Below are 25734 nucleotides of genomic sequence, written 5' to 3' on the forward strand. Positions count from 1 at the left end.
TGCTTACTAGCCGTAAAACTCTGAGTGAGCTGCTTTACCTCTGTCTGCCTCAGTTTCTCCAATGATAAAAATAAGGATAATTGTGGCACCTACCTCTCAGAGATGTTGTCAGGATCAAGTGAAATGATATTTGCAAAGTGCTGTTATTATTTCCTGGCACATAGCAGGTGTTTAATGAATGTTTTTCCATCTACCTTCCCCTTTTTGGTTTAGGTGCAAGGACAATAACTTGGTCTAAAAGTAAAGAATCATAGGTTTAGAGTTAAAGATATGGCTTGAGAATTGGAAAGGAAAAGGAGATGGTTAATGGACATCTTCACAGCTTGTTCTCTCTCCAACTCTTTAAGGATATAGAAAGAGTATACATTGACCTTTGTTCAAAGTCTCTTGTTCTGGAAAGCAAGCAGGAAAGAAGCATATTTAATTTTTTTTTTTTTTGCAAAGCACTTAACACAGTTGTATGTGCTTATAAATTTATTAACCATAGTGCTAACAATACCATCTCTCCCCCAATATTCCTTGACATTTTGGAGTCAAGTATTTATTTCCTTGATTGATTTAGACCTGCAAATTAAATGTATCAGTATCAAGACAGATGAATATAGTTAAATAAGTATATTTTAAAATAGGTATTCTTTTCTATAAGGCACTGTATATAAGACCTGTCTATGAAATGAAAGGTACTTAGGATGCTGTTAGATATTAAAAATTATTTATTGCATGTTCCTAAAGAAAAGCAATTGTGAATTTTGTAGCTTGTAAGTCAGACTGCTGGTTTGAAGCAATGGGATCTTCTTTTATTATCTCTTGTGATGGAGAAAACATGCCTTCTGTTGGATAAACATATTTCCATCATGCAGGATTAAGAACCCTCTAGAGGATTTTTTTGCTGCATAATTACATAGCAAATAAATAGCTGAAATGCATCTTGGTTATATTGGCATTGACTTCATGAATATGAAAAGTTAATTTTTCCACAGGGGCCCATTTCCAACGAGTAAGTCTAGCTGTTGCTTTGTTTACATGGTCCTGTTTTACAGTTTTTGTGGAACTATGGACATTTTTATTTCATCATGCAATTCTATGTGCCCGTATAGTACATATCTACTGGGAAACTTTTGATTTTAAAATAAACTAATTGAAAATTTCATGTATTATTAATCCTTTCTGGTTTTTAAAAGGTACTGAAGGCTGTAAAGTTCCATTTCTAAGATATGAATAGGCACAGGGAGAGGTGCCAGGGGAAATTTAACAGGTTTTCCTAGTTTGGGGCAAATTTTAAAACCTCAGCCTCCTGGGGACACTAGTATTTGTTATGAAAATGAATATCTTGGTCTTGGGAGTCCACATTTGTAATTTGCAGGGTACCTGCCTCTTCAACAAGGATGGACTTATGTTCTCTTTTTCTTTCTTTTCATGTTGACACTTTCAATCCCCAATTCCTGTCTTGTTAATAATAAAGGTTCACCTCAACAAACATTTACTAAGAGCCTTCTCTAAGGCACTCTTGTTAGATGCTGGGAATACAAAGACAAAAATGGACTATGATAACAATGAAAATAAAAGCAAGAAGAATAATGTTGCATTTATATACAAAGAGGATACTATTGACTGACTGTCAGAAAAACAAATGAACTCTGAGTTATTTTTTTCCAGTGGTGATGATGAATCATAGTGTAGCAGGGGTGCTCTGACCCACTGTCCCAGAGATAAGCCCATTCCACCTGCCCCTCGGGGTTCAAGGATTGAATTTTCTTTCCCCACATCCTGTTGACTCAAGCCTCCCAGCATTTGCTCCCTCCCTCCTGAGATGCTAGTGACTGACAGTCCAATTCTATTTAACCACTAACATTGATTAACTCCTACAAGGAAATATTTACTTCAGCTATATTTTTGTGATGGAGAAAACATGCAAACACTTTTCTCTTGTGTGTGTGTGTGTGTGTGTGTGTGTGTGTGTGTGTGTGTGTGTGTGTGTGTGTGTGTGTGTTTTGTTTGTTGGGTTTACCTTCATAGCACAGCTTACCCATTCTCAACCCATTTTTATATACAAGTAAAAATAAGACCCAGAGAAGTAAAAATGATTTGCCCAAAATCACATAGGATTCCAACTCACAGCCCCTCTTTAAATTGCTCCACTGTGTGGGGGGGGGACTGATAGAGTTGTAGAGATGCATGTATTCACATTTTCTTGCTCAGTCCCCTCTTGTAACCAAACTAAACATTTGTGAAAAAGGCTGATCAAAGCTGAGGGTACAATTTTTTAGCTGTATCACAGAGAATAACAGAAAAATGTTGTTTGATCCACATTTATCTTAGGAAAAATAAAAATAAGACATTTTCAGAAGGGGTCTCTTTCTCTCCAAATGCCCCAACTAGTGGAAATCTATATTTTTCCTTTATCCCCTGCTGATCTTTACTCACCCCCATCTTCATTTACCCACCCCACATCTGGAGAAGGAGATATGTAAATTGCAGCGTGCCACAACTTAATAAGCCAGTCCCCTTTCAATTGGATTTTCTACACCCACATTATATTAGCATGTCCAAAATGATAATACAATTTACAATTTTTTCTGTCATCTACTAATTCAGCTTCATGGGGATTTAAATTGTCCACGATGTTAAATACTCAGATAACAGGTGCAATACATTCACATTGCTTTTTCTTGTCTCTTATTTCAAAGATCAGATTGAAGATTACGTATAATGTTATTAATTTGATAATCCTTGTTGCAAGTATAGTACACTATGGAAATGTGATAGTCAATGTTCAAACCACATAGCACAAATCAGCTACCTTTTTTTAAGTTCAAAGTTGGAATGCTCTTTAAATTTGTATTTTTTCCAGTGAATTATTAATGAAAAAATGTTTTGCTTTCATAGTAAATTAACTTTCCCCAAATTATAAAAGCATATCACAGTAGGACCTAGTCTAGGAATTAGGACTCCTATTGAATCTTCTTTCATTTTCTTAAAAAAAAATTATTTTATTTTGACACAAGAGACTTCCTGGCAATGAGCCACCCAAGTCCATTCCCTGATAACAGTTAAAGCTTTTCTATCCTTTTCTCCAGCTACTAGACAAATATCAGGCTTAATTAGGACACTTGTAGAACTGTGGAATGTCAGACTTGAAGGGACCTCACAAATCATGTAATCTAATCTCATCTTTAATCCCCCTTTCTCTGCTTTCTTCTCAACCACTTCCATGTTCAAATCTCCCTTTTCTTAAACATTCTTGATTGGACTCAGTCATAAGCTCAAGGTAGTAAATTTTCTCCTTTTTCTTGCTAAACTCTTAGCATAGTCCACATTGGCCACCCTGCTACCTGAGCGCATACACTCCTAAACCCTTTGCAATCTGGCTTCTGGCCCATTTACTCCATTGAAATGGGTGTCTCAAAGATTACCAGCCATCTCTTTTTTATGTTAAACATGGTAGAAATATATGTTAAATCCAATATATGCATATATATTTATAAAAGTATCTTGCTGCACAAGAAAAATCAAATCAAACAGGAAAAAAGAGAAGCAAAATAAAATTTAAGCAAACAACAACAAAAAGAATGAAAATGCTATGTTGTGATCCACATCCAGTTCCCACAATCCTCTCTCTGGGTGTAGATGGCTCTCTTCATCACAAGATCATTGGAACTGGTCTGAATCATCTCATTGTTGAAGAGAGCCACGTCGATCAGAATTGATCATCTTATAGTCTTCTTGTTGCCATATACAATGATCTTCTGGTTCTGCTCATTTCACTTAGCATCAGTTCATGGAAATCTTTCCTGGCCTCTCTGAAATCATCCTGACCAGCCATCTCTAAATTGCTAAATCTGAGAGCCTTCTCTTAGACCTCTCCATTCTGCATCTTTAGACTTTCTCGTTCACCCCATCATCTGAGAGACTTGTTTCCATGACATTACTCTCTCCTACATACTTCTACATACATAAAAACAAAAGGTTTTTTAGCCTATTGTATGCCTCTACCCATCACCGTAATTTGATGGTCTATGAATCCCATGAATCATGTTTTTAAATAATTTAATTTAAATTTAATAATTGTTAATAATAATTTAGTTTAAATAAATAATTTAACTAAATAAATTAGAAATTAGAGAAATGTAACTCCCCACCCCCACCCCATCCTAGCCTATTACCCTTTCTATTCCTTTGAAATTCCCTAAGCCTCGTTGTCCCCTGCAGGCTCTGTCCTGAACTCTCTTCTCTCTCCTCTCTCTTGGCTATCATTAAATCAGTTTTGCTTTTTGTGCATGGTAATCCCCACACAACAGAGCCAGCCCTCCTAATTCTGTATTCCAGTCATCAGGCCAATATTGTGTCTCTTGGGCATGCTTCAGGGTTGCTCTTCCAGAAGCTTGCCTCTTTTGTCATTCCCCATCTCTCATTCTCAATCCCTCCTTATTGAGAGATTGAGATTCCCTCCTTTCTTGTGGCTTAAAAACACATGTAGGTCTCCCTTATCCTGAAAACACCCCTCAATACAAGAAACCCAAGCCTTCCCTTACATCCTTGCGGTCTCTTTGGGCCATTACTCCTGTAATCATCTTCCTTTCATAGACATGGCTCCATTGCACCATTCTTTTCTATTTCTTTTTACAAAGGGCTCCTTGGAATCTGGCTCTTGGTTCCACCAACCAGCTGAAATTATTCACTCCCATGTCCCAATCATCTCTTAACTTTTAAGATCTCCAGCCCTTTCTCTTCCTCTTCTGTTCTGACCTTTCTAGAGCATTTCATGTCACCAACTGAGCTCTCCTTCTCCTTTGGATCCTTGTAGTTGCTTTTTCCTGCCTCTCCTTTCCCTGATGACTCTTACCATCTACCTTCTCTTTCCTTACTTAACAATGCTTTCTGCCACTTACCATGGGGTTTCTTAACCTTTCTTGTATCCTAGACCTCGCTGGCAGTCTGACAAAGTCTGTGACCTCCTCCTCAGAATAACACTACATTTCAGTTAGAGGTTAGTGAGTCTTGTGAATAGCATCAGCCATGGGTTAGATTATCCTTTTTATTTGAGTAATAACTAGCTCTATATCCCACTCTAATCTCTCTCCTGAACCATCTGCTAAGCATTTCCAACCTAAAGATCCCATTCACATCTCAAATTCAACTTGTCCACAATGGAACTCAACTAAAATTGCACTTATTACAATTATCAACTATCTTACTGGCTAAATCTGATGCCCCCTTCTCTGCCCTTATCCTATTTGACCTCTCCAAGGCATGTGTTCAAATTGGTATCAAAGTTATAATTATGTAAAATATGGTAATGGGTTCCAGCCCAATGGAGATGTGTGATTTGAATTCAAATAATGCAGCCACCTCAAGGGATTTATTATTTTCACTAAAAAGGACCAGTCATAGTAACTATTTTCACCTCCTGTGCATTCTGACACGACTTATTCCCTCCCGATTTTCTTCCTACCTATTTGATCATATCTCCTCAGTCTTCTTTGTCATCTCATCTCATGTTCTATCCACTTATTATGAAAAGTCTCTAAGGTTCTGTCTGGAGACCCTTTTTCTTAGTCTATGTTAGACCCTCTCTCAAAGTTGTCATGAACTTTTAGGTTCAATAACTATCTCTTTGTAGCTGACTTCTGGATCTGGATTTTCAGTCATGATCTCTCTCCTGAATTCCACATCTGAAACACCAATTGGATATCCATTAGGCATTCCAAACTCAACACATTCAAAACTGAATTTATCATATTCTCTGTAAAAGCAATCCCCTCTGAATTTCCCTGTTTCTATAGAGAAAGCCACTCTTCTGGACAGGTACTGAAATTTGTAACTGAGAAGTCTTACTCAAACTATTTCTTTCTCTCATTCCTCATGTCACAGCATCCGTCATGTGTGTCCTTTTGGTTAGCCTCCCTGCCTTGTCTCCCCACCTTTTTAAATCCTTTACTCAGTTGCCAAAGCCCATGTTTCCTATTATCTCCAGGATCACAAAGAAAAAGCTCTGCTGTTTAAAGCCTTTCCCTTCCTATCCTTCCTTCTTTATTCCCTTCCACAATCCAATGTTACTAGACTGGATTAGCCATAGCCTTTCCCCCCCCCCAAACCTATAATAATCTAGGTAAATGACTTTATTTCTTAATACTCAAGACAAGATAAGTGACACTGTGAGAGGCTAACCTGCACTGGTAGAGGGAGATTCCTCACCTGGGAGTTTCCTTCACCAATTAAATCACAGATTCAACCATAGTATATCCTGAGTGAAGTAAGTAAGTCTCAATCATAGGATCTGGAAGGAACTTTGGAGACCCTCAAGTCTGCTTTCCACTCCATTTTTTGCAGATAAAGAAGCTTAGGCACAAAGAAATTGAGGGGCCTGTCTGGGGTCACACAGATAGTAAGTGTCAGAGGCAAGTCTAACCCTCTACCCCTGAGCCACCAGCAGGACCCTTTGTTATGGCAGCATGTTAGCGAGGCAGGAGAGGTGAAATGATCTGTCTGGATTGCCCCTTACTTTTGCTAGCCACAGACTGGTGCCTTATCACACTTACACTTTTTTTTTAAATAACTTTTTATTGACAGTACATTTGCCTGGGTAATTTTTCAACATTGTCCCTTGCACTCACTTCTGTTCTGACTTTTCCATTCTCTTCCTCCACTCCCTCCCCTAGATAGCAAGCAGTCTTATACATGTTGAATATGTTATAGTATATCCTAGATATATGTATGTAGAACTGAACAGTTCTCTTGTTGCACAACAAGAATTGGATTCAGAAGGTAAAAGTAACCTGGGAAGAAAAACAAAACTCAAGTAGTCCACATTCATTCCCCAGTGTTCCTTCTCTGGATGTAGCTGATTCTGTCCATCATTGATCAATTGGAACTCAATTAGATCTATTCTTTGTCAAAGATATCCACTTCCACCCCCACTTGCACTTTTAAAGAATAGCATTTGATCATGTTTTTCTTCCCTTTATTTATATACTGAATTGGGATCAAACCTGTGATTCTGCTGCATGGCTCAGGTTGACTGAATTTTCACAACTACTCTCTGCTAATGTTGGCTTTTCACTTGATAAAAACCCTGTGGACCCCAAGATGAGAATGAAATGATACCTGAGAGATTGTTATATAAGAAAAGACTGTCAAATGCAGTAATGTTATCATTCATGTTATCAACTCTTAATAAATGAGGGGAGGAAAAGAACTAAGTAATTAAATACTTGGGCTATTTGATTACCTGAATCCCTGAAAGCACTGAAATAAAATTTATTGACTGGAGTATTTATTTGCCTACCTTGCAAAATAGACAATCTTCCCTGAATTAATATTAAACTATTAGAATAATATATAATGTTATATTACATAATAATATGTTATATATGATCATATTAAATACATAAACTCAGAGACTGGAACATTTTTTAAAAAATGACTTGAGAAGCTGTCCTTGGAGTTCTTTCATTTATGGATATGTGGATTGATTTTGACAAAGGAATTTATTAGCTCAAACACACCTCAATCTTTTTTTCATCCCAAATCATAAAAAAGTTTGACAAAATTCACCTAAGAAATTTTATTTAGGTCCTCAGCTGCTATCTGTTATCCATCTATATGCCCTCTAATTTCTTTTATCATTATTAGGTGACCTTAATCCGATGGATTTAGTGACTCCTCTGTCATTCCTTTGCCCCTGATCTTCAGTAACAGCTTTGAAACTACATTTTAATTACCATCAGTTAATATTTTTGTAACCACAGTGCTGTCTACTGCCCAGATCATGCAAAATGATTTTTGAATAATAGTATGCTTTAATTTTTATATAATTGTAATTAAGTAAAAATATTTTTAAAAATTAGAAAGACTTTAAGCGTATCTTAGCAACAGACACTGTCTACTGTCCAGAGGATACTAGGCTATGTGTGAAGAGATGTTCACAGGGAAGATGTCAGCCCTTGAGTGATGGATTCTTTGGCCATGGCAACCGGAGAAATACAAGAAATAGAAATCTATAGCCAAACACTTGACTGCTTGAAATAGACATTCTACAAAAGCTAAGGATCTGACTGAAAAAAAAAAAAGACTCAATCTGATTTATCTGTTGGTTGAATATAATCTGCCGGCCTCTTCTGGAGTCAGCCATCATCAGTGGGACCCAGGTTTCTTTTGAACTCGACATTACCTTGAGAGAACAAACCACACCCAGGGGCTATTGTAGATATGCTGGGAGCTTAGATCCTCACACAGGAATATTTAATAATGGCCTGCAGGCAATAATAGGGAATACCTATTGAGAGAAAAAGCTAATAATAGCCAAAGCCAGTGAGTCTAGCTTTGGTTTGTTGGCTGTGAGGTCTGACTTTTGGGGGAGGAGAGAATGGAAAGGAGACTGAGCATCAGGGTAATAGAGAAACACATGGAAAGTCCTCTCTCCTAGCCAGCGACTCTCAGTCACACTTGTATAGGATGCCAACCAAGGGGCGAGGCTGGCTTTGGCAGCAATGCTGAGAAGAGTTGTTTCTGTATTGTTCTCCAGAGTGTATGAAATGAAATTATCAGTAGAGTATTTTAGTCATAACACAAAGCTGGTTTTTAAAATTAGCTTACTAAAGAGAGCAGATATCCTCACCTACTCTAGATGAGCTAATTGTATACATTTTTTGATTCTATTAAGTTGCTGGAAATTGAGAAGTCTATTCTTTATTTCATTTTTTTATCTCTATGAAAAATGCATTTTCCTCAGGGCTGGAAGTAGCTTTTATGCTTCTTAGCCACGTTAGATGCTGCCTCTAGACTGTACTGGGTACGAGGGGAAAGGTGTTTCTTGAGGGCATTGTATGAATCTTGTTTCATCTTAGTATTTCTGTGATAGTGTCTTGTATATAGTAAATAAGGGAAAGGAACATGCATTTATTAAGCACCTGCTGTGTACCAGACAATGTGTTAAGTTTTCTACAAATATTTTTTACAAAATATTATCCTACTAATTATTATTATTAATAATAATAATTATTAGTTAATAATTATTACCCTACTAATTAGGAGTTGTTATTATTTTCATTTTTAAATTAAGGAAATCAAGGCAGCTAGAGGTCAAATGACTTTTTTTAGATCACACAGCTAGTAAGTATCTAACACTGGATTTGAACTCAGCATTCTATCTGCTGTACTTCCTAGTGGTCAGGTGTAAGTATAAGACTTTGCTTAATAAATGTTTAATTGAATTGATATGCCCACTTTTTAAAATCTTGGGACTGCTTTAGCATTTTACTTTAGAAAACTAAATATTGATTTTTTTCCAACACAAATCATTAATTTTGTTTTTTTATAAAAAATCTTTTCCTATTCCACTAAATTGGAGGGCTAGGGAGGAAATCTACAATGAAACAAAGAAAAAAAATCCTTCTAATAAGAAACCTCAAATGCCTGTATTCATATGTCCAAAAAAACATGCCTCGTTGGGCAAATTGAGTTCACGTCTGTGTTTCAGGTAGGCCTCAGCCTTTAACATGTGTCCCCTAGAATGGGCCATTGCACTGATCAAGGCTCTAAGTCTTTCAGGGTTGCTCACTTTTACAAGATTGTTGTTGTATAAAGGCAAAACATTTATTCAGGCAGGATTTCAGCCTGTCTGAAATCAAAGTGAGTCTCATTTATTGTCTCAAAGCAGTTTTTAATAGGGCAGCTTAGTGGGGCAGTGGGTAAAACCCTGGCCCTGGGGCCCACGGGACTCACTTTCAGGGGTTCAAATCCACCCTCAGACACTGGGGAGTTGTGGGACCCCAAGCATGTCACTTCACTTTGTGGGGGCCCATCTCCTCCTCTGCAAAAAGAATCAGAGGAGGAAACGGCCCACCCCTCCAGTGTTCTTGCTAAGAGACCCCCAAATAGGGTCATGGAGAGAGAGATAACTGGGGCAGCTTCCCACTGAATTAGGTCTTTAGCCATTCACACAGCTCCCCACTGGGAAGATCTTGGGAAAGCTGAAGAAGGCCCCGAGGGACGTCGGACCACTTATCACAGGCACAGGGTTCAATTCTTTTCCAGCCCTGCAGCATTCTCCCTTTTTGACCTTTTTTTGTGACATGGGGGAAGAGAAGGAGTGCTGGACTTGGGCCAAGAAGACCTGAATTCAAATCCTGTCCAGGACCCTCGCTTAGCTGAGTCTCAGTAGGTGTGGACTCCTCAGCCTGTCCTCTCATTTGTGAAATGGGGATAACGCTGCCTTGGCCTCCAAGACTTTGGGAGGCTCTCGTGAGTGTCTGGTGTAAAATGTTCTGTGACTTTAGAGCACCAGATCAATATTAGCGTTTTATAATTTTTTTGACAGTATATATGCATGAGTAATTTTTTTATAACATTATCCCTTGTATTCGTTTTTCCAAATTATCCCCTCCCTCCCTCTCCTCCTTCCCCTAGATAACAGGCAATCCCATACATTTTACATGTGTTACAGTATAACCTAGATACAATATATGTGTGTAAACCCAATTTTCTTGTTGCACGTTAAGTATTAGATTCCGAAGGTGTAAATAACCTGGGTAGATAGTTTACATTCACTTCCCAGTGTTCCTTCTCTGGGTGTAATTGTTTCTGTCCATCATTGATCAACTGGAAGTCAGTTGGATCTTCTTTATGTTGAAGATATCCACTTCCATCAGAATACATCTTCATACAACACTGAAGTGTACAGCGATCTTCTGGTTCTATTCATTTTACTCAGCATCAGTTGATGTAAGTCTCTCCAAGCTTCCTCCTGCTGGTCATTTCTTACAGAGAAATAATATTCCATAACATTCATATACCATAATTTACTCACCCATTCTCCAATTGATGGACATCCATTCATCTTCCAGTTTCTAGCCACTACGAAAAGAGCTGCCACAAACATTTTGGTACATACAGGTCCCTTTCCCCTCCTCAGTATTTCTTTGGGATATAAGCCCAATAGCAGCAATGCTGGATCAAAGGGTATGCACAGTTTGATAACTTTTTGGGCATAGTTCCAAATTGCTCTCCAGAATGGTTGGATTCTTTCACAACTTCACCAACAATGTATTAGTGTCCCAGTTTTCCCACATCCCCTCCAACATTCATCATTATTTGTTCCGGTCATCTTAGCCAATCTGACAGGTGTGTAGTGGTATCTCAGAGTTCTTAATTTGAATTTCTCTGATCAGTAGTGATTTGGAACACTCTTTCATATGAGTGGATATAGTTTCAATTTCATCATCTGAGAATTATCTGTTCATATCCTTTGACCATTTATCAATTGGAGAATGGTTTGATTTCTTATAAATTAGAGTCAGTTCTCTATATATTTTGGAAATGAGACCTTTATCAGAACCTTTAACTTTAAAAATATTTTCCCAATTTGTTACTTCCCTTCTATTCTTGTTTGCATTAGTATTGTTTGTACAGAAACTTTTTAGTTTGATGTAATCAAAATGTTCTATTTTGTGATCAATAATGATCTCTAGTTCTCCTCTGGTCATAAATTCCTTCCTCCTCCACAAGTCTGAGAGGTAAACTATTCTCTGTTCCTCTAATCTATTTATGATCTCATTCTTTATGTCTAAATCATGGACCCATTTTGATCTTATCTTGGTATATGGTGTTAAGTGTGGATCCATATCTAATTTCTGCCATATTAATTTCCAGTTTTCCCAACAGTTTTCAAATAATGAATTTTTATCCCTAATATTGGTATCTTTGGGTTTGTCAAAGACTAGATTGCTATAGATGTACCCTTTTTTGTCCTTTGTACCTAATCTGTTCCACTGATCAACTGGTCTATTTCTTAGCCAATACCAAATGGTTTTGGTGACTGTTGCTTTATAATATAGCTTTAAATCAGGTACACTTAGACCACCTTCCTCTGACTTTTTTTTCATTAGTTCCCTTGCAATTCTTGACCTTTTATTCTTCCATATGAATTTTGTTGTTATTTTTTTCTAGGTCATTAAAATAGTTTCTTGGGAGTCTGATTGGTATAGCACTAAATAAATAGATTATTTTGGGGAGTATTGTCATCTTTATTATATTCGCTCGGCCTATCCAAGAACACTGAATGTCTTTCCAATTATTTAAATCTGACTTTATTTTTGTGGCAAGTGTTTCATAATTTTGCTCATATAATTCCTGACTTTTCTTTGGTAGATGGATTCCCAAATATTTTATACTCTCAACATTTGTTTGGAATGGAATTTCTCTTTGTATCTCTTGCTGTTGCAGTTTGTTGGTGATATATAAAAATGCTGAGGATTTATGTGGATTTATTTTGTATCCAGCAACTTTGCTAAAATTCTGAATTATTTCTAATAGCTTTTTAGCAGAGTCTTTGGGGTTCTCTAAGTATACCATCATGCCATCTGCAAAGAGTGATAGTTTGATTTCCTCATTTCCTACTCTAATTCCTTGAATCTCTTTCTTGGCTCTTATTGCCGAGGCTAGTGTTTCTAATACTATATTGAATAGTAATGGTGATAGTGGGCAACCTTGTTTCACTCCTGATCTTACTGGGAAAGGTTCCAGTTTATCTCTATTGCATATTATGCTTACTGACAGTCGTAGATATATGCTTCTGATTATTCTAAGGAATAGTCCATTTATTCCTATACTCTCAAGCGTTTTTTGTAGGAATGGATGTTGGATTTTATCAAATGCTTTTTCTGCATCTATTTGAGATGATCATTTGGTTTTTATTAATTTGATTATTAATATGGTCAATTATACTAATAGTTTTCCTAATATTAAACCAGCCCTGCATTCCTGGTATAAATCCTACTTGATCATAGTGTATTATCCTGGGGATGATTTTCTGAAGTCTTTTTGGTAATATCTTATTTAAGATTTTAGCATCAATATTCATTAAGGAGATTGGTGTATAATTTTCTTTCTTAGTTTTCAATCTACCTGGTTTAGGTATCAGTACCATGTCTGTGTCATAAAAGGAGTTTGGTAGGACTCCTTCATCCCCTATTTTTTCAAATAGTTTATATAACATTGGGGCTAATTGTTCTTTAAATGTTTGGTAGAATTCACATGTAAATCCATCTGGTCCTGGGGATTTTTTTCCTGGGGAGTTGATTAATAGCTTGTTCTATTTCTTTTTCTGAAATGGGACTATTTAAGCAATTTATCTCCTCCTCTGTTAATCTAGGAAGCCTATATTTTTGGAAGTAGTCATCCATTTCACTTAAGTTATCAAATTTATTGGCATAAAGTTGGGCAAAGTAACTCCTTATTATTTCTCTAATTTCCTCTTCATTGGTGGAAAGATCCCCCTTTTCCTTTGTAAGACTAACAATTTGATTTTCCTCTTTCCTTTTTCTGATCAGATTTGCCAAAGGTTTATCTATTTTATTGGCTTTTTCATAAAACCAACTCTTGGTTTTATTTTTTAATTCAATAGTTTTTTTTTACTTTCAATATTATTGATTTCTCCTATTAATTTTTGTATTTCAAGTTTGATTTTTGGTTGAGGGGTTTTAATTTGGTCTTTTTCTAGCTTTTTAAGTTGCAGGCCCAATTTGTTAATCTTCTCTTTCTTTATTTTGTTCAAATAAGCCTCTAAAGATATAAAATTTCCCCTTATTACCACTTTAGCTGCATCCCACAGATTTTGGTATGATGTCTCATCATTGGCATTATCTTGGGTGAAATTATTGTTTCTATAAATTGCTGTTTCACCCAGTCATTCTTTAAGATGAGATTATTCAGTTTCCAATTACTTTTTGGTCTCTTTACCCCTAACTTCTTACTGAATGTAGCTTTTATTGCATTGTGATCTGAGAAGAAGGCATTTATTATTTCTGCCTTCCTGCATTTAATTTTGAGATCTTTATGTCCTAATATATGGTCAATTTTTGTATAGGTTCCATGAACTGCTGAGAAGAAAGTATATTCCTTTCTATGGCCATTCACTTTTCTCCAAAGGTCTATCATACCTAGTTTTTCTAAATTCTATTTGCTTTTTAAATTTCTTTCTTATTTGTTTTGTGGTTTGATTTGTCTGAATCTGAGAGTGCAGCGTTGAGATCTCCCACTATTATTGTTTTACTGTCTATTTCTTCTTGCAACTCTCTTAACTTTTCCTTTAGAAAGTTATATGCTATACCACTTGGTGCATATATGTTTAGTATTGATATGGCTTCATTGTTTATGCTACCTTTTAGCAGGATATAGTTTCCTTCCTTTTCTCTTTTAATTAGATCAACTTCTGCTTTTGCTTGATCTGAGATAAGGATGGCTACCCCTGCTTTTTTGGCTTTACCTGAAGCATAATAGATTCTGCTCCAACATTTTACCTTTACTCTGTATGTATCTCCCTGCTTTAAGTGTGTTTCCTGTAAACAACATATTGTAGAGTTCTGACTTTTGATCCAGTCTGCTATCCGTCTCCGTTTGATGGGAGAGTTCATCCCATTCACATTTACAGTTAAAATTATTAATTTTGTATTTTCTGCCATCATATTTTCCCCAGATTATGCTTTTTCCCTTGACCCCCCTGAACCCCTTCTCCAATATTTAATTTATACACCCCACTTGTGATGCACAGCCCTCCTTTTTTAGTATCCCTCCCCCTTCCTTCCAAGTCCCTTCCCTTATTCCCCTTTTCCTTTTCCCTTTTCCTCTCCCCCCTTTTAATGAGGTGAGAGAGAATTCTCTGAAAAACAAATATGTCAATTATTTACTCTTTGAGCCTATTCTGATGAGAGTAAGATTCACACAATGTTTCTCCCCCTCTCTAAATTTCCTCAGATATGGTATATTTTCTTTGCTTCTTCCTGGGATGTAGTTTTGCTCTTTTTATCACTCCTTCCCCTTTTTCTGATACTACCCCCTTCCCTTTACTACTCCCCCCCTTTTTTATATCAGTAAAATCAAATTATCCATGTGGACTTTCTACATATCCACAATAGAGATACAGTTCTCAAGAGTTCTTTTTACCTTTTTCTGTTTCTCTTCAGTCTTGTGGATGTAGATCAAATTTTTTGTTTAAGTCTGGTTTTTTTCTTAGAAACAAATGGAATTCCTCTGTTTCATTGAATGACCATCTTCTTCCATGGAAGAAAATGCTAAACTTACCTGGGTAGTTTATTCTTGGTTGCAATCCTTGATCTTTTGCCTTTCGGAATATCAGGTTCCAGGCCCTTCGATCTTTTAATGTGGAGGCAGCCAGATCTTGAGTGACCCTTATTGTAGCCCCTTGATATTTGAATTGCTTTTTTCTAGCTGCTTGCAATATTTTTTCCTTTGTGTGGTAATTCTGCAGCTTAGCCACAATATTCTGTGGAGTTCTTTTTTTAGGGTCTTTTTCAGAAGGTGTTCGATGAATTCTTTCAGCGCCTATTTTCCCTTCTGTTTCTATTATCTCTGGACAGTTCTCTTTGATGATTTCCTGTAAAATAGAATCTAGGCTCTTTTTTTGGTCATAGTTTTCAGGAAGTCCAATGATCCTCAGATTATCTCTCCTAGATCTATTTTCCAGGTCTATAGATTTTCCCAGTAAGTATTTGATGTTATTCTCCAGCTTTTCTTTTTTTTTTTTCTTTTTTTGTTTTGTTTTGTTTGACTGATTCTTGGGTTCTCAATGAATCATTCATTTCTATTTGTTCCGTCCTGATTTTTAATGAGTTATTTTCTTCATTCACATTTTTTAGTTCTTTTTGTATATGCCCAATTGAGTTTTTAAATGCATTATTTTGCTCTATTGAATTTTTTTCCATTTCCCTAATTTTTTTAGAGTTATTTTCTTTTTCCAATTCAGAAATCCTACTTTCCTGTGATTTTTTAACCTTTTCTAATTAACAAATTTTGTTTCCCTGCATCTCCTGTGAATTCTTTATTTTTTCCAACTCAAATTTCAGAATGTTGTTATTCTCTATCATAGCTTCTCTTTGCTTTCCCCATTTTTCTTCAAACTCTCTTAACTTTTTAATAGTCTCTTCTAGGAGAGAGTTATGTGATGGGGGGCAGGTATCGTTCCCCTTCAGGCTGTTATCTGCTGACTCTCTGCTATTAACTTCCTTGGGGTTTGGATACCCGCTCTTTCTCTGTGTAGAAGGAATCAATGGTTCTCTTTAGCTTTTTACTTATGGTTAAAAATCTTTTGGGGTCTGCCCTTGGGGTAAGAAGTTTATTTATTTATTTCTTTACCAGCTTTCTCCCAGACTGGATGGATGCAGCGGCCCCTGTGCTTGATCTAAGAGATAGCTCTGGGAGAGAGTTCCCCACCCCTCCCTGGAAGTGCCTCAGAGGTGATTAGTACGGCTGTGCTGTGAGGGTTGCCCAGTGAAGGACCCCGCTGTGTGTCCTAGAGACATCCCTGAGGTTTAAGACTGAACAGTAAAGGTGACACAAAGCCCAGCCAATACGTCCCATGGGGCGTGGATATCAGCAGCTGATGTGAAAAGCCCCGTGCTCAAACTGGAAGTGTCTGCCCAGAAACCGCGTTCCCTATTTCAAAGGTTCCGCTTCTCTGGGACTTCCAACGGCTGAGTTCCACAGCCTTCAGTCAAGCCCCGCACCATGTTGATTAGATGTAGCCTCAGGCTGTGTCCCCGCTGTTCAAGCTCTTAACTATCCCAAGGTGAAGCCCCAGACAGCAGAAAGCAGCTGCACAGCCTTGCTGAGATCTGTTAGGTCACTTCTGTATTGGGGTGATTCTAGTATCTGGCTTTATATTTTAAAGTGGCTTGATTTCTGAGCTGCTGTTTTATAAGCAGAGAAGAGCTAACAGCCTGTGCCAGATTCTTCTATCTCAGTGGCTTCTCTGATCCCAGAGTTCTCCCCAGCTCAATTGGTGCAGTGTGCTAGCACCTAACCCTATCTGTGCTGGCCTTTTTTCTTCCTCCCTTGGGAACCGACCTTTTCTGTTGAAACTCCAGATTCTCTTCAGCTGGTAAGTTGTGCTCCCAATTCTTGTGGTTTCTATCAGTCCAGCGTTATTTTTGAGGCTGATTTAACTATTTGGAAATGAGGGAAGAAGGGAGCTCACAAAATCACGTGTATCTTCTCCGCCATCTTGGCTCCACCCCCTATGAGTTGTTTTTCATGAGAGCCAGACTCTCTGTGACCCAATTGGGGGTTTTCTCGGCAGAATTACTGCAGTGGTTTGCCATGTCCTCCTCCAAGTCATTTTATAGAAGAGGAAACTGAGGCAAAATGGTGAAGGGCTTTGGCCAGGGACTGAGGCTGGATTCGAACTCAGGAAGATGAGTCCTCCTGACTCCAGGCCCAGCCGCCCCTGAGATCAGTGTTTCCACAAAGGGTGAGTTTTCCATTGGTCAAACCGCACCAGGGGAAGCTCATTGCCTTGACTCAGCTAGCCATTCTCCCAGAGGTCAAACATCGTGCAGGGTCTAGCAGCCACCTAGAAGCCTGAGCTCCTTCCCCGCCCCCTCCATGGCCTCCAGCTGATGAACCCTCCTCTTCCTCCTAGGATTATTCCCACGTGTTGACCTGTGTGACGGAGAGAGAAAAGTTCATCGTGCCCATTAAGGCTCGGGGCGCTCGTGCCATCCTGGATTTTCCCGATGAGCTGAACTTTGGTGTTTGTCCTGTCAAATACAGCACCCAGAAGATTCTGCTGGTTCGGAATATCGGCAACAGGGAGGCCGTGATCCACATCCAGATCCGGAGGTAGGCGGGCCTGGACCCCATGATGGAGCACAGCTCCCCAGTCAGCACCCCCGGGCTGCCAGCAGAGCAATACGGCCGATTGCTTTCTTATTGATTCTAATTAGCCATTTCTCCCAACCTTGGCTAATAGGGCAGAATGAATCATCTGGCCTCTCTGTCTGTCTGTCTGTCTCTTCCTCTCTCTCTCTCTTGTCTTCTGTCTCTCTGGGTCTCTCTCTGTCTCTCTTCTCCTCTCCTTCGCCTCTCTGTCTTATTCTCTGTCTCTGTCTCTCTGTCTCTGTCTCTGTCTCTGTCTCTGTCTCTGTCTCTGTCTCTCTCTCTCTCTCTCTCTTTCTCTCTTTCTCTGTCTCTCTCTGTCTCTCTCTCTCTGTCTCTCTCTCTCTTTATCTCTTTCTCTGTCTCTCTCTGTCTCTCTCTCTCTCTGTCTCTCTCTCTCTCTTTCTCTCTTTCTCTGTCTCTCTCTGTCTCTCTCTCTGTCTCTCTCTCTCTTTCTCTCTTTCTCTGTCTCTCTCTGTCTCTCTCTCTCTCTCTCTCTGTCAGTCTGTCTCTTCATCTCTCTGTCTCTCTCTGTTTCTGTCTTTTTGTCTCTCTTTTTCCTCTCTTTCTTCTTCTCTCCTCCTCCTCTTCCTCCTCCTCCCTCTCCTTTTCCTTTTTCCCCTCCCTCTCCCCCTTCCTCTCCCTCTCCCCCCTCCCCCTGCCTTTCCCTCTTCCTCTCCCTCTTTCTCTCCCTCTTTCCTCCCTCTCTCTTTTTCTCTCTCTCTCCACCCCATTTCATCCCTTCCTCCCTCCCTCCCTCTTACCTTCAGAGGACACTAAAGGACTATAGAGACTTATCTGACTCCTTTTTGGAAAAATAGGCAGGCGCTCCTATGCATCCTTTGTCCATGTGTCCATTGGGCCTCTGCCTCAGTGGGAGGCCTGGCTTGTGTTCTTAAGAAGCAAAAGTATAATGTGTGAAGGCAGCAGGGACCTTTGAGCTCCCCCAAGAGCTAGACCAATGTGGTGTTTTAGAGCTCACAAAGTGAGTGACGCTGTTAACTTTGGCTCCCAGTCCAATCCCTCATTTATAGAGGGGAACCCTGAGATACAGGGGAGCAGAAGTGGGATCCCCAGATGGGGGAGTGCCGGCTCACCCTGTGATCCTGAATGAGTCACTTCCTCTCTGCCTGCCTCCATTTTCTCCTCTGTAAAATGGGAACAATCACAGATCCTCCCTCCCAGGGTCATGGTGAGGATCAAAGGAGGTAATAAAGCTCTCTGCAAATCTTAAAAGCTCTAAAGATCAACTCCCTAGCTAATGTTACTTTTTTTTTTTTAATTGTTGTAGACTTTATCTCAAGTCTTCAGATTCAAAACCCAACGCTGATCTTGACCAAACATCATTTGGTAACAGGTCTTGGGCATTTTAATTGTTAAAATAGAATCCATCCGAGGCTGTTTGCCAAAAATGAGCCATAAGAGGTGGTATTAGGGGGGGCGGGGGCTAGCAGGCAGTGAGGTGGCCCTGCTGCCTTCAGAGTTCACGGGCGGGCTCACAGGCTGGGCTGATTCACCATGGGGGAAGGACACAGGCTCTTCCATTGCTTAAAATAAATGTGGTGAACCACAAACCACAGGCTTCTCAGCATTTCCCCAAGAGGGACAGGCTCGCAGTGCGTTTGGAGAAGTCTGGGCAGTCTCCCTAATGGGAGTCATCACCGAGCCACATTGTCAAGTAGCCAGATGTAAAGCCCAGTACAATTCCATGCACAGATACTGCTGAGAGACATTCGCTTCATAGCTTCAATGCCTAGGTTACCAAGGAGATCTAAGGCTATTCTATTCCTTCCTTCCTCTCCTCTCCTTTCTCCTCTCCTCTCTTCTCCTCTCCTCTCCTCTCCTCTCCTCTCCTCTCCTCTTCTCTCCTCTCCTTTCTTCTCTTTTTCTCTCCTCTCCTCTTTTCTCTCCTCTCCTCTTTTCTCTCCTCTCCTCTCTCTCTCTCTCTCTCTCTCTCTCTCTCTCTCTCTCTCTCTCTCTCTCTCTGTCTCTCTCTCTCTCTCTCTCTTTCACACACACACACACACACACACACACACACGCACATAAACACAGATAAATCTTCCTTATCATGTCGGTCAACAGATATTATATTTTATGTGACAGACTCTGTCCTAAGCTCTAGGCACATGAATATAACCCCTCTGGCAAGGGGCTGGCAGGCCAAAAAAGCTCTGGGACTTACAGTTTTTGTAAATTTGGGAAGAAAGGAAACTACCGCAAGATGAGGCCTTTGCCAGGACAGCGCTTTTTCACAGATGAGATAGAAGAGCTTGGCTCTGAAGGAGAAGGGAGAGGTGCCATCATTGATGGCCTCCTCCTGTATGTGTCTGCTGCTGAGCATGAGCAGAGAGGCGCTGACTACTCCAGGAGTGACAAAATCTAGCCCCGAGGAGCCTGCTCCCTAGTCTGCCCCTGCCTTCCATTTAATTATGATTTTAAGAATCCTTTAATATAAAGATTTAATGATATTTAAGAGATTTAATTATTTGATACTATGTATATATTATTAACATATAATTATACATTAATCATATTATATTAACATATTAACATTATTTACAAGATTTAACCTTATTTCTCACAAGGATTTGTGGCTGACCCTTTCTTTTTGTTGCCTGGTGTCCCCTTGTTTGTGGTAGAGAGGGCATGATGGAAGCAGAGAAGAGAAAGACCTTTGGTGGGGAAGGTCCATTGTTGGGCAGTTTTACTCTGAGGCATGAGCCAGTTCATAGCTATCCTTCCAAGGGCATAAGAGCTCCCCGGACGGCCCACTTTTTATGACTTTGCTCCATAGACACAAGCCCAAGTGGAACCGGATGTCAGAGCACTGTCTCTGCCTTTGAGGACTCCATACTAGTGGGCTATCAGTGAGTTCCCCCAAGTGTACTCACTATCCCCCTGGCTTTCAATCCCAAAATACCCCCTTCCTGCCCAAGCAACTAGGAATGCACAAGATGAAGACAAAAGGTGACTTAAGAGGGTTGAGCAGAGAGAGAGAGCAGCTCAGGAAAAGCTTTACCTGCCAAATAGAGCTGCAGGTGAATGGGAGCCACTGGTGTGTGTTTGTGTGTGTGTGTGTGTGTGTGTGTGTGTGTGTGAGAGAGAGAGAGAGAGACAGATAGAGAGAGATGAAGAAGGAAAGGGAGAGGAAGGGGAGATGGAAAGGGAAGGAGAAGGAGTGAGGGAGAGAGATAGAGACAAAGAGAAAGTCAGAGACAGAGACAAAGAAGGGAAGGGAGAGGAAGGAGAAGAAGGAAGGGGAGGGAAAAGGAGCGAAGAAGAGAGAGCAAGCAGAGATAGAGAGACAAAGAGAGAAAGAGGCACAGAGAGACAGATAGAAAGGAGGGAGAGGGAGGCGAGAGAGGAGAGAGAGAGAGAGAGAGAGAGAGAGAGAGAGAGAGAGAGAGAGAGAGAGAGAGAGAGAGAAAGAGAGAGAGAGACACAGAGAGAGAGAGAGACAGAGAGAGACAGATACAGAGAGAGACAGAGACAGAGAGAGAGAGACAGAGAGAGAGAGAGAGAGAGAGAGAGAGAGAGAGAGAGAGAGAGAGAGAGAAAGAGAGAGAGAGAGAGGAGAGAAAGGAGGACATAAAAAGAAAAGGAAGGGGATAGAGATGGAGGCAGAGACAGAGATCTCATCAGTTTGGTGATTTTATGGAAGAAAAGATTGGAATGGGGAGGGTGGGGGTATTGCAGTTTTTCTCAGCTGGGAGGTGACGGGGACTTCGGGTGGTAGTAATGCAAATAGAATGGATGAATGAGCTATGTCAAGGAGACTGCAATGACAAGATTTGGCAGCTGATCATTTATATAAAGTCAGTGACAATGATACTAAGGTTGCAGATATGAGTTTCTTGGAGGATGGTGGTACCCTAAATGGTGGCAGGGAAATCTGGAAGAGGGGAAGGTTTGGGAGAAAGATGATCTCTGCTTTAGACATCCGAGTTTAAAATGCTGATGGGCTATCCAGTTTGAAATGTTCAGTATGATAAAGGACATCCAATACACTGCAATTAATATCCTATACAGTAATCAACAGAGGACTGTAATTCAGGAGGGACATCAGATATATAGATCTCTGAGGCATCTGCAGAGAGATGATAATTAAATCCATGGGAGCTTTTGGGCTCCCAAAGTAAGAGAATGCAGAGAGAATGAAGCAATTTACTCCATACATCCTATGTGCCAAACACTTTGCTGAGCCCTGGAGATACAGAAGCAAAGGCAGTGCATGCCAGGAAGGAGATTAGAGTGTCAGTTCACTGGGAGTGGGATTGTTTCATTCTTTGTACTCTCCAGCATCTTAGCATAGTCCCTGGAACGTGGTAAGTTCTTAATAACTACTCGATTGGTTGATGGATATTATTGGGGTAGACCACATGCATGGGGGAGCAATGGCCAGGAAGGGGGTACTTTGGTACTGAAAACTATAGGGATGGGGAAGAGTTGATATCTAGTTGTAGCTAGAAAGAGAATAAGGGGGAGCAAAGGGCATAAGGCAGACAGCAATATGGAACAGGAGATGACTGGAGAAAGCTCTTCTGTGATAGTGGCTAGGAGAGGCAAGACAGCCTGGCCTGGGGGAGAAGGCCCAGGACAGAGCCATGGGGTCAGTGAATAGTTTGAGAGATGACTTGGCTAATGAGCCAGCCAAGGAGGCTGCCGGGAGGACAAAATATGCCGGAGAGGGCCACAGGGGTGAGGTTTGGGGAGGGGAGATCGAAATCTTATGGAGTGCAGCCCCTGAGTCAGAGGGACGGGAGGGAGCCTCAGGGTAGGGAGGGAGTTGAAGGGAAGTGAGAATGGGGATGATAGTAGGGGCCATGTGCTGGAGATGAAGGGGTAACAGGATCAAGAAGATGTATAGAAGAGTAGTGGGCGGTCCCAGGGGCTTGTGATTTTGGGACAGGGTCAGAAGAGGGAGGGAGCTCCTGGCTAAAGACCTCAATTTAGAGCAAGAGCATGGGCTGGGAGTACAATGTGTTAGAGAAGTTTTGAGGAGGGAAGCAACAGCCATTGAGATCAGTGGGAACAAGGATTAAGCCTTGCTGTTGTGAGGGTCCAGCTGAGATTAAAATAACAAGTTTATAGTGGATGCATAAAAATAGAGTAATATTGAATGTATGATTCACAAATTATATGGACCCGAATGAAGAATTAATAATGACATAAATGAGTTAAATAGCAAATCATCAAAAGAAAAGCCGTGTGAAGAAGAATGAAAATGCCGAGGCAACATAACCGAATTTCTGGGATCCAGCTATAACATTCCACAGAAAATCTACACCCTGAGAAGTTGCCAAGAGACATAATTTTATTATTTAAATAATTTGGTTCACATTTATCTTCATTATTGGATTTGTATTTGTGGTAAAGTTTCTTAAGACCTTGAAATAGGTTTATGGATGTATTTGGATTCTTCTTTATTTGGCCTTATGATTTGAGTTAAAGCAAATATCCGGATTTGGGAATTTATAAGAAACAAGTCCTTGGGAAGCTACCACACATTTATTATTAGGCAAGCAGGCAAGAAAAAAAACACCAGACTTCTGGAGATTAAGAGCTTGCCCCACATCACCTATGTACCAAGTGTTGGAACATTTGAACCCAGATCCTCTGTTCTTTCCCTCGGCCCTGGACTGCCCTGCTTCTTCCCAGCTCAGCAGGGGCTTGGACTGGGTCACTAAAACATCTGCCTCTCATCGTCCATAATCTGAAACAAAATCTGAAGACGATTTCTCAGAAACTGATGAGGCTGAGACCATGAAAGCCGGAGAGGAATTCTGTGAGCAATCTGGGGCATTAATGGGTGACCAAGAGTCTGTGTTGAGGACCCGGATGGGGTCCCAGCTGTGCCCCAGAGCCCCGCAAGGCTGCCCTCCTGGCCACATTCTGGACTTTCTGGTCAGAGTGGATGGATGAGCATTTATCAGGCACCTCAAAGTGCCCAGCACTGTCCTTACCTGGGGCAAAGTAAGACAGCCTCTGTTCTCCAAGGGGGTAATAGGTGGGATGTCAGCACAGAGCAAAGCTTTTCAGCGTAGGTCCCATAAAAAGATGTCATTGACCTTAGGATCCAGCAACCAACCAGATGCCCCCGCCGCCTCTACGTGTCATTTCCATTTCTGTAATGGAACCATTTGCAAAGCCGGGCTTTGAAGGCAAGAATCTTGCTTTCTGGATGGTCTGTAGTGGTGACTGTCATGCCCTTAGGGCAGCTGCCGGGCTGCATCTTAGGGGGATGTCTGGAAGCAATGCATTCCAAAGCCTCTCTGGGGCAGGGTCCAGATCAGGGAGAGAGGGGTCAAGGTGGTGATGGTGATGGGACTTCCTCGGCACATGCTGCCTCTTGCTGCTGCATTTCAGCAGGCTTGCCTGCCCTGTGTGTGATGATTGGTTGGCAGTTGAAAGGGGTGATTGGCCCCTTCCCCAGGGAGCTCAGTGTATCTCCATGCCCTTGGAACACTGGTACAGTAACTCACGAGGAAGACTTCCCCTAGTTATGTTGTTAGCAGAGAACCTCTGGGTACTACAAATAATGCATGTCATTGCAGCCTAACTGACTGACCCTCAGGACTATTGGATATAAGGCAGAATGCACCCCTCCACCAGGGGTCTGTGGGAGGAAACGCCAGGCTCACTCAGCAAGGCTCTGATTTCAGTCATTAAAATCATGGGTTTGGGCTTTAGTGAATGTACACAGATCTTCTGCATCATGGAGGCATTAAGAGGAAATGGCCGAATCTGCCCATTTTGACATCTCAAAGAATCCACAACTATGTGACTTTGCAGTCTAACACTATCACTATCTAAAAATCTCTTTAGAGCACAACTTTGTGAATCTTGACATTGCCAATCATTAAACATATATGAGATTTTAATAAGAACAAGAAGACATTTCAGAGGCAAATGGGAGGAAAACAATTTCAAGGGTATGATGAGAAATTGTTGCCGTTTGATTCACTCTGCACCCAATTATATTGTGCTTTTTGTTTTTGCAGAGACCAGTAAGAAATGAGATCAGGTTTGGAAGTCTTGGAGAGTTCAAAATCCTTTTAGAAAAAAACCTCTGAGCTTTATTGTTTATCAGTTTTATTAGATAGTAATGATTAAGATAAAGGGGTCTAGTTATGGGGCAAATAGAAAAAGGAATTGGAGACAAGTATTCTGAACTGGATAGCCTATATTTTTGTTTAAAAACAAACCAGTTTTGGATTCTAGTCTATTCACTCTTGACAAACAATGAAATCTTGAAATAAATTTGGCATTTTCATTTATTCATCTTAGCCATCATTCAGAATTAATGGAATTTGACTTTAAATAATTTAAGAACTGATATAACTCAGAGGCAGATATCACAGCATCTCAGAATTGGAAGGAACCCCCAAGCCATCTAGTTCAATTTCTGCCTGAATGATCAGCCATGCTATAAGGCCATCAATAAATAGCCTTTGAGATTTTGCATAAAGCCTTCCAGTGGAAAGAGTGTTACTAGTTCCTAACTTTTGGTTAATGCTATTGATAATTCTCAAAATTCTATATTTGCATTGGTAATGTCCACTCATTGGTCCCAGCTCTGCTTTTTGGGGCCAAAACAGAACAATTTGAATCTTTTTCTAAGTAATAGGCCTTCAGATACTTAAAAATATCTTTCGTGTCACTGTCTAAGTCTTATTTGCCAGAAGAAAAGTCTCCATTTTCTTCATCTGGTTATTATTCAATAATTCAAGACTCTTATAGTTCTCCTCACTTAGCAAGCATAACTGTGGTGCCCAGGACTGAACATAACTTTCCATATGTGATAGAAGCAGAGTATAATAATGCATCGATGACCTTCTAGTTCCAATCCCTGGAACTCCCCAAAGGGGATGATTCTTCCATATTACCTTATTGATCCAAAGTGGGGTTGCACTCCACTAAAGTGCCCAGATATTTTTTCCAGATGAATTGCTGTTTGGTTATACCTTCCTAATTTGTACTCATGAAAACTGATTTTGAATCCTTTTTAAAAATGCCTATTTTTAAAAATTAGTTTCAGTCTAAGGTTCTGATCTTTCTCAT

At 40.1% G+C, this 25734-nt stretch overlaps 1 protein-coding gene across 1 annotated transcript in view; it reads left to right on the top strand.

The window, feature by feature from the left end:
- HYDIN (HYDIN axonemal central pair apparatus protein) overlaps window positions 1–25734 on the top strand; it is a 414007-nt gene that overhangs the window by 60315 nt on the left and 327958 nt on the right. Inside the window, 1 exon segment of the mRNA XM_074285934.1 lies at window positions 17435–17634. Coding sequence (XP_074142035.1) covers window positions 17435–17634 — 200 coding nt within the window.

The sequence above is a fragment of the Sminthopsis crassicaudata genome, chromosome 2, assembly GCF_048593235.1.
Source record: "Sminthopsis crassicaudata isolate SCR6 chromosome 2, ASM4859323v1, whole genome shotgun sequence".
In the NCBI taxonomy this organism is placed as follows: Eukaryota; Metazoa; Chordata; class Mammalia; order Dasyuromorphia; family Dasyuridae; genus Sminthopsis; species Sminthopsis crassicaudata.